Source organism: Cebus imitator, unplaced genomic scaffold (genome assembly GCF_001604975.1).
Source record: "Cebus imitator isolate Cc_AM_T3 unplaced genomic scaffold, Cebus_imitator-1.0 Scaffold45, whole genome shotgun sequence".
Classification (NCBI taxonomy): Eukaryota; Metazoa; Chordata; class Mammalia; order Primates; family Cebidae; genus Cebus; species Cebus imitator.
This window is the reverse complement of record NW_016107360.1, coordinates 2,128,800-2,137,851: the sequence shown is the minus strand read 5'-3', so window position 1 is coordinate 2,137,851 and position 9,052 is coordinate 2,128,800. Positions and strand designations below refer to the sequence as shown.

Below are 9,052 nucleotides of genomic sequence, written 5' to 3'. Positions count from 1 at the left end.
TAAAATAATCGACAGACAAAATAGAATTTAAGGCAAAAGGCATTACTAGATAATTTAGTGTTACTTTAAAATAATATCATAGTTCATCAAAAAGCTATAACAAATTAAATTTCAGGTAACTACTGAGCCTCAACATATGAAGAGAAATAAGAAAGAGAGGTCTAAATAAGGAGAAATAGATATATACCAACAGACACTGTGGAAACATATTTCTTTCAGTATTTGATAAAACAGAAAAAAAATTTAGTAAAGCTATAGAAGATGTAAATAATACTACAAACAAACCAGATCCCAGATCTAATGTGTGAGTATGTATATCGCACCTAACGACTCAGGAGTACATTTATTCTTCAGCACACACTAAATATTTATGAAAAGTGACCATGGAGGACCATAAGAAAAGTTGCGGCATATGCCAAAGGACTAAAATCACACAGAGTATGTTTTTGGCTAAGTGTGATTAAACTAGAAATCCAAAACAACAAAATATCTAGAAATGCCCCCATATATTTGTAAATTATGAAATAAACTTTAAAATAGCCCCTGAAACAAAGAACTTGCCATAAAAACCTGGAAAGTGGTCTTATCTGAACAATAACATAAATACTACACATAAAACTTCAGGTAAAATAGCCCTTAGAAGAAAAAGATATAGCTTTACTAGTGATAAATAATAAGCTAAGCGCACATCTCAAATTAGAAAAGGGACAGGAAAATAAACTTAAAGATGAAATGAAAGTAAATAGTAAATAAAGTTGAAGTCAACAAAGTTAAAGACAAGCAGTCAACGAAGTATTATATATCAACTATTTCAACATTAGGTTTTTTGGAAAGCGTTGATAAAATTAATAAATGGCTGGTGAAATTGTTCAAAAAGAAAGAATAATTACAAAAATCTAATACCAGGAATAACGAAGGGAATTGTACTAAAGATGCTGCAGATACTAAAAATATAATAGGAGGATCTTACGGAAAGTATCTAGCCAATAAATTTAGATAAAATGAAATAGATTCTCTCAAACTTGTGGTCACCTGAACAACAGCATCAGTCTTGTCTAATGTCTTGTTAGAAACACAAACTCTGGGCCTTCACCCCAGGCCTCCTGATGAGAAACTCTGGGGATAGAGCTTGAATGTCTGTGTTCTAGGAGGTAAAAGATCAAGGAGGTAACTAATCAAGAAGGTAAAATCCTCCCAGTGATCCTGATGCTCTGAAGTTTGAAAACTGCAGAACCATTCCAAAACAAACTGTACTTAATTTTTACTTAGGTGAGTGCACAACTCATCTCAATGTTTATTGCTAGGATTAAATAAATGGTTACTTTTGAGGAGGAGAGAACTGCCTTTTTAAAGAGGCTTAAATAGCATAAATGAAGCTTGAATTTTGTCAAAATATAATGAACATACCTTTTTGTTAATTACATGAGACTTACATTGTAAGGAAATATTCATTATCAAAAACTGCTTTGAAATACTTTAAAATATTTCACAGAAATATTGAAAAGATATTTTCTTATTTGCAATTTACTAGTTATGGAATCTTTTATATATTACTTTGTCTGTTTTTACCAATGACATATTCAGCTCATGTAACCTTGTTGTCATTCCAAGATTATTATTTTATACTAAGATTTATAAGTTCACCAAGAAGTATTTTTTAATTCCAAAGTGCATTTCAAAAATACTTTCATGAGCCTAACACTCAGAATTAAAGCCACATTTCTGAATCACAAAAATTTCTCCTATTCTATTCATTTCACTCAGCTTTATTTAGTTGCTATCTACACATTTATTGTGTCAAATGACAGATTTCCAACCAAAAGCTCAGTAAACACACACAGTTGTCAACTTTAATTGTAAACAATCACAAAACAAACCTTAAAGCATTTATATCAGTGTGAAGCTCTGTAGGAAACTGTTTTCTCAAAGTATTGTGGATGATTATTATGAATAAAATAAATGAGGTAAAGTAATGTTACAATAATGATCTGGAACTGTGAGTCAAATAAGTTAAGACTAAAGGCACAAAGAAACTCTGCCTAATAAACAAGGAGATAACTGCTGGAAAGAAAAATATGTTCCTCATTTGAAATTAACTGCCAAACATTCTCAACCTACACAAAGCTGTCATAAAGGACATCTAAATCTGTCCTTGTTTGTAACATGTGTTGTGACAAGATTTGACAGTTTATCAAAAAACTATAATTGCCACTTAAACATCTAGCATTTTGTCAACTGCAAGTATGTTTAGTGAAAGCATTTATTTCATTTAAAATACAACATCCATTTTCCTTCACTTTCTGAAAGAACTGACTGAATTTCTTTTTTCTCTAGCTGATCAAGCTGCATCAAAGCTCTCTTTGAATTATTTATGTTGGAATTGTGAAGGGTAAAAGAAGAATCAGTAAAGCAAGAAACTATTACCAAGGTAATATTATATGTGTGTGTGTGTGTATGTGTGTGTGTGTGTGTGTGTGTGTGTGTGTGTGTGTATTCTGGGTATTGACTCAAAAGACCTTCAAAATACAGTAATTCTCACAGATCCATAGAGATGACATTTAAATATGCCTGCCTTGGGAAGGAGAAAGATAAGGCATTGTCTCTTTATCACAGTTTTTGTTTCCAGAGTAATTTCTTAATAGAAGTGCTATTCAATAGGCATCATTCCTACCTGTAACTTGTGAAAAGCAGTCAGTGATAAAATAGATGTCCCTCTCAACCTACAGAGACCAAAGTAAACAGATGCTAAATACCCTTGCAATAGACCAGGTAGGTAACAGAAATGTCAGAAAAACAAAGCTGTTTCCTTTAAACTACTACTGATTCATTTCTTTCTGGGTAAAATTTCTTTTTTTTTTTTAAGCAAAAAACTTTCCAGTCTCATGCTTGGGATTTTGGTCTTTATTGTAGTTGCTTGGTAAAAGAGAAAAAAAAAAAATATGCAAATATTTTGTTTTACTTTTAAATTTTTCCTTTGTTCTGATAAACCTCAAAGAAAAGCCTTAAAAGTGTATAACTGATAAAGCCTTACTTGGAAATTCAGGAATCCCACATTCTAATCCACACTCTGCCTCTATTTAGCTGAGAGATCCCAGGCAGTTTGCTTCATTTCTCTGAGCCTTAGTTCCCTGCCTGTGAATTGTGATATCAGACTGGGTAGTCTCTAAGGCCATATCTATCTTTAACATTTTATGATTTTAGACAAATTTCTGGAAATATAGCATATAGCAACAGCTAGAGCTTGAAATAAAAATAGCAGCAAGACAAAAATTTCTCCTTAACACCTCAAGGAAAATGCAACCAAGTATGGGCATTAAATGTTTACATTAGCATTTAATCTTATTTAGGTAATATTAAACCTATTTAGAATCCGGTTTGTTTTTCTTTAAAAAATGAAAAATGTGTGATGTACTGAGAACAGTAAGAGAAAAATAAATTGAAACTACAAATACTTTTTAGTGCTCCTAAATTAAGCCATGGGATTTTCTTTAGCAATCACTGTATGTAGTCTGGCTAAGGGTGAGAATTATGTGGTATAGATAGGTCAGTTGATTATTTTGATAAAAAGAAAATGAATGAAGGGTTATGAACAGAAATGGGCTAGCAAACTCTGTCAACCAGGAAGAAGCTGAACTAAGAAGAAAAGCATGTTGATATCAGGAGAGAAGTGACTGGATCAGCAGTAAGTCATTTGGGGGTAATATGTTAAACATAGCTGTTTATATGAATTTACAATAATATCTCATTCAATATATAAAACTACCTTTTTAAATAAACAACTAATGTTTTTCACAAACATTGCTAAATCTTACCCATCTTTTTTGCCTACCCCATTTCTTATCCCACTTCTGACCTTACCCTATTCATGAACCCAAGACATTAAGGAACCTTGGAAGTGTGGTGAGAAAATCTATTAAATTATTTGGTTATTTTACAATACGAAAAAAATGAGGATTTGGTTTTAGCCTAAATGGAAATGTCCTGGTATCCAAATGTCAGGCACACAATTAGCAAGGTACACATGGTTGATCTTTATCTGATGCCTCCATTATTTTTATGAAATTATTGGTATCTATGGTCCTTTCTACTTCTTTCCTCTCTATTTCAAGCCCCAGTACACCATGGAAGCTGTATACTTAAAATTTGCTAACAAATATTTAATTACCAAATATATATTGTTCATCTTTTTTTATTATAAAAGCAATAAATGTCCAAATGCCACACAGATAGCAGTAAAATGTAACAGTCTTCCTTCATTCTCAACTCTCACAACCTACTTGACTCTCCGGAAGTGATTATTATAAAGAGGACTTCCATGCTAATTGAATGCTTTCAGTATCAAGTAATCTTAAATAAATAAATGTAATACTATGCATATTTTTGTGCTTGGCTTTTCACCTTTAAAAAATGCCTAGGAGACATTGCCATATGATTCCACTTAAACTCTTGAATGGCTGCATATGTATATACAATAAATTATTTGGTAATTTACCTATAGAGGAGCATTTGTTCGTTTTCAGATTTTGCTTTTATAAACAATTCTAGGGCAATTAATATTTGTCATGCACCATTTTTATACTCTAAAAGTAGTTTAATTCCTGACATATTGGAGGTATTCACAAAATATTTATTGAATCAATGAATACAGCAACACCACTATATGGCTGTGTATTTTTGGAGTGGTTGTGAAAATTTCACTGAAATAGATTCCTAGAAGTATACATAATGAGTCAAATGTTATGTGCAAAATTACCCAAGCAAAATCTGCACATTTATACATTCCATCTGAATAGTAGGCCTTATCTATCTTCACATTTTGGCGACCTGATGTGTGAAAATAGCGTCGTGTTGATTACTTTCATTGTTTCGCGTTTCTATACATTTTTTTTTACTGTGATTGTCTATTTATGCTATTTTTCAACTTCCTATTTTGTTGCATTTTTCTCACTTCATTGAGGAAATTCTTTCTAAAATAATCCCTTGCATATACTTTCTCTAGTAGGTAATTTTCCTTTTAAAGTTGGGTTTTGCTTTGTATAAGTTTTATGTTTTTCTGCGTTCAAATTTGTTTAAATGGCCCTTGGAAACTAATACACGTGCTAATAGAAAAAAAATTCCGGCTGAGCGCGGTGGCTCACGCCTATAATCCCAGCACTGTAGGAGGCCGAGGCGGGTGGATCACGATGTCAGGAGATCGAGACCATCCTGGTCAACATGGGGAAACCCTGTCTCTACTAAAAATACAAAAATTAGCTGGGCATGGTGGCGCACGCCTGTAGTCCCAGCTACTCGGGAGGCTGAGGTAGGAGAATTGCTTGAACCCAGGAGGTGGAGGTTGTGGTGAGCTGAGATGGAGCGATTGTACTCCAGCCTGGGTAACAAGAGCGGAACTCCGTCTCAAAAAAAAAAAAAAAAAAAAATTCCATACACTGTAAATATTTGATTATTTAGTTTAAAAGTGTGAAGTGGGAGGTGCAATTTTTTCAAAAGACCCAGGGTCAATTTGGGACTGCGCGCCGCGAGGCGGAAGGGACCCTAACGGTTAAGTAGCAACCGGAAGCTGTTAGTATCTGTGGTTCACTTCCGTTCCAGTCTCAGCGGCAGCTGGGTCGCTCAACGAAGTGCGTCTGGTAGTTGGCCAAGATGCCGAATATCAAAATCTTCAGTGGCCGCTCCCACCTGGACTTATCCCAGAAAATAGCCGACCGCCTAGGCCTGGAGCTAGGCAAGGTGGTGACTAAGAAATTCAGCAACCAGGAGACCTGTGTGGAAATTGGCGAAAGTGTACGTGGAGAGGATGTCTACATCGTTCAGAGTGGTTGTGGCGAAGTCAACGACAGTCTAATGGAGCTTTTGATCATGATTAATGCCTGCAAGATTGCTTCAGCTAGCCGAGTTACTGCAGTCATCCCATGCTTCCCTTATGCCCGACAGGATAAGAAGGATAAGAGCCGGGCCCCAATCTCTGCCAAGCTTGTTGCAAATATGCTGTCTATAGCAGGTGCAGATCATATAATCACCATGGACCTACATGCTTCTCAAATTCAGGGCTTTTTTGATATCCCAGTAGACAACTTGTATGCAGAGCCAACTGTCCTGAAGTGGATAAGGGAGAATATCTCTGCGTGGAAGAACTGCACTATTGTCTCGCCAGATGCTGGTGGAGCTAAGAGAGTGACCTCGATTGCAGACCAGTTGAACGTGGACTTTGCCTTGATTCATAAAGAACGGAAGAAGGCCAATGAAGTGGACTGCATGGTGTTAGTGGGAGATGTGAATGATCGTGCAGCTATCCTTGTAGATGACATGGCAGACACCTGTGGTACAATCTGCCTCGCAGCTGACAAACTTCTCTCAGCTGGAGCCACCAGAGTTTATGCTATCTTGACTCATGGAATCTTTTCTGGCCCGACCATTTCTCGCATCAATACTGCATGCTTTGAAGCAGTGGTAGTCACCAATACCATACCTCAAGAGGATAACATGAAGCATTGCTCCAAAATACGAGTAATTGACATCTCCATGATCCTTGCAGAAGCCATAAGGAGAACTCATAATGGGGAATCTGTTTCCTACCTGTTCAGCCATGTTCCTTTATGACAGAATTACTTCTAGGTTATGCTATTTTAAAATACAGTAAGATTAAGAAAAATAAACCTTGCCTTTATTTTTTTCTTAGTGTTTGATGAAAAGTTCAGCAGAAGATCCAGGTTGCTCAAGTATAACTTTCTATATCCCACATCAGGTACATGAGTTTACCTTAAATGAGGGGAAAACAGGTTAAGAATAATCACTAGGATTTCATGACTGGGTTGTCTCATCTGGCTTCTTTGATGATTCTGTGAGCCCAGCAGCTTTAACTGTAGCCCTTCTGCTGCAAGATTTCAGACTTTTGAGGGTGTTTTGTAGAGGGGTTTGAAAGTGATTGGAAAGCTTACATGTGAATGCTTCAGAGTTTTCTTTTTTCAGAACAAAGCCACCCAATCTACTCCCTACCCCCAACCCCCACTGTGTTTCACAGATTCTCCAAGTTCTATGCTCAATTGCAACAAAAGCCCTGAGCAATCACAAAATTAGCTCTGGTTGCTGAGCCCCCTGAAAGGCAGCAATAGGCAAGTTTCAGCTTGAGTAGCCACTGGGATCTTGAGAGGAGGCAACAAAGTATAGCAAATGCTTCTTGAGAGGAGGAAAATTGATTTGTTGCCATCTATTTGGAGACTGTCTATCTTGAATTCTCAGTTATACCTATTCCTTTGGATTTAGCTTTACCTCCACCCATCTTGACCTTTTCCTTGCTAAATATCCTACTGGGCCCAAATGGTCAGTGATAACATAGTCTTCTGGAAAGCAAATCCACTTTTTGCTACCTAACATCTGATATTTACATTGGTTATTTTTGCTGTAACTTAATCTTCCTTGGTCTATTACCACCATGGTAGTTAGATGTTAGGTGACATTGTAGTGCCTTTTGTTAAATTTAAACATTTAATTTTTATCTCCTTTTTTTGTATTTTGCTGGCCCCTCAAATGTCCTCAGATTTGTATTTTAAAAATGATGTTATTGTCCTTTTTAAGGAAAACCAGTAAAATGTTTGCATATGTGTGTGAGGCAGAGTGGGATGGTGTGGACACCATACCTAGATTTATCATGTGAAATTTCTGATCTCCAAGTAAAAGAAAATCACTAAGAATGTCTAAAGAGTAAAACAAAAACAAAAAGCTTTAAAGAAAATATTCAGATTGCTTTAAACTTCTCATTTGAACTCCTGGGCAGTAAGTAAAATGGAATAACTTCCTTACTGCTCTAAAGAAATATTATTTTTACCCTAAATTTCTGGGCTTAACCAGACTATCATTGACATATGAAGACAATATTAAGGGACTCAGAAACTACTACCATTAATGTTTCCTGAAAGTACTTCTTGGAGATACTGAAAATAAAAAATATATACAGCCAAGAAGAACACATAGAATAAAAGAGATGGTGGTAAGCAATGAAAAAAGTGAAACTGATAGAAAAATGTTTTTTTATGAAGTTACCATAAGAATCATGGCAATTATTAAGTAAAACTCACATAAAATAATTGGGCCACATTACGAAAGAATTTTTTAAAAATCTGTAAATGAAGTTCCAGATGATATGCACAAAACATGGGAGGCTGGGAGGAGATAGAGTTAATGTAAATACATTAAGGATCTTGTCTAGTTTTGGATGGAGATTATCAACAATGATTATTCACATTATAGAAAAACGTGAGTTTAAATAATGTATTTTCTAAAATTCAAGGGTAAGGAGCAAACAAGAGAAGAATGGGATAAATAGCTTCCAGACTCCTAGAAAGAAAAAAAAAGGGTGGGGGAATAAGCGAAACTCAACAAATGGAGCTGAAGGTAGGAAATAAGAAAGAAAACATAACAAAGATAAAGTACCAAATATATACAATCACAAAAGTCAATAGGTTAATTTTATAAAAGATACATTATTAGATGAGTAGGCAAAGTACCTAATGACATGCTACTTATAGGAAACACATCTAAAAATTTGGGTTAAAGAGATAGAACCCATCGATAAGTTATAATAATCATGATCTTTATGCACCTAACAACTCAACATGGAAATATAAAAATAAAAGCAAAACAGTGAGAATATAAGAAGAAATGGATAATGTACAATCGTCATAATCAAAGAAGGAAATTTTGACAAAACTGTCATAAATTATCAGAAAAAGGAATTAAAAGGTTTAAATGATTCCATTATCACAACTTAATATAGAAATTAAACATAATTTACATTTCAGGCATGCATGAAGCAAATATACATATTAAAAATATAATAAGTTCCACAGGTTCTAAAGATTAAAAAAAAAATACCTAATAGGTCACAAAACGTCTGAGTAAATTTTTAAAAAGAAATGTATGTAGATCATATATAGTATAGTAGCTTTGCTACTATCGTCTTAACAATATTGTAAAAAAATAAAACTCTCAGTAAAATAGGAATAGAACAAAGGCTGCTTGACCTGCTACAGAAAATCTGACATAGATCTAATTA

General features: G+C 34.7%; 1 protein-coding gene across 1 annotated transcript; it reads left to right on the top strand.

The window, feature by feature from the left end:
• Positions 1–5,569: 5,569 nt before the first annotated feature.
• Positions 5,570–6,646, top strand: PRPS1L1 (phosphoribosyl pyrophosphate synthetase 1 like 1). Its single transcript, XM_017526930.2, has one exon. The coding sequence runs from the start codon at positions 5,644–5,646 to the stop codon at positions 6,598–6,600; it is 957 nt and encodes a 318-aa protein (XP_017382419.1). The 5' UTR covers positions 5,570–5,643; the 3' UTR covers positions 6,601–6,646.
• Positions 6,647–9,052: the final 2,406 nt, after the last annotated feature.

Excerpts from the sequence above, each read along its gene's own strand:
- PRPS1L1 (XM_017526930.2), top strand. The coding sequence starts at position 5,644 with ATGCCGAATATCAAAATCTTCAGTGGCCGCTCCCACCTGGACTTATCC.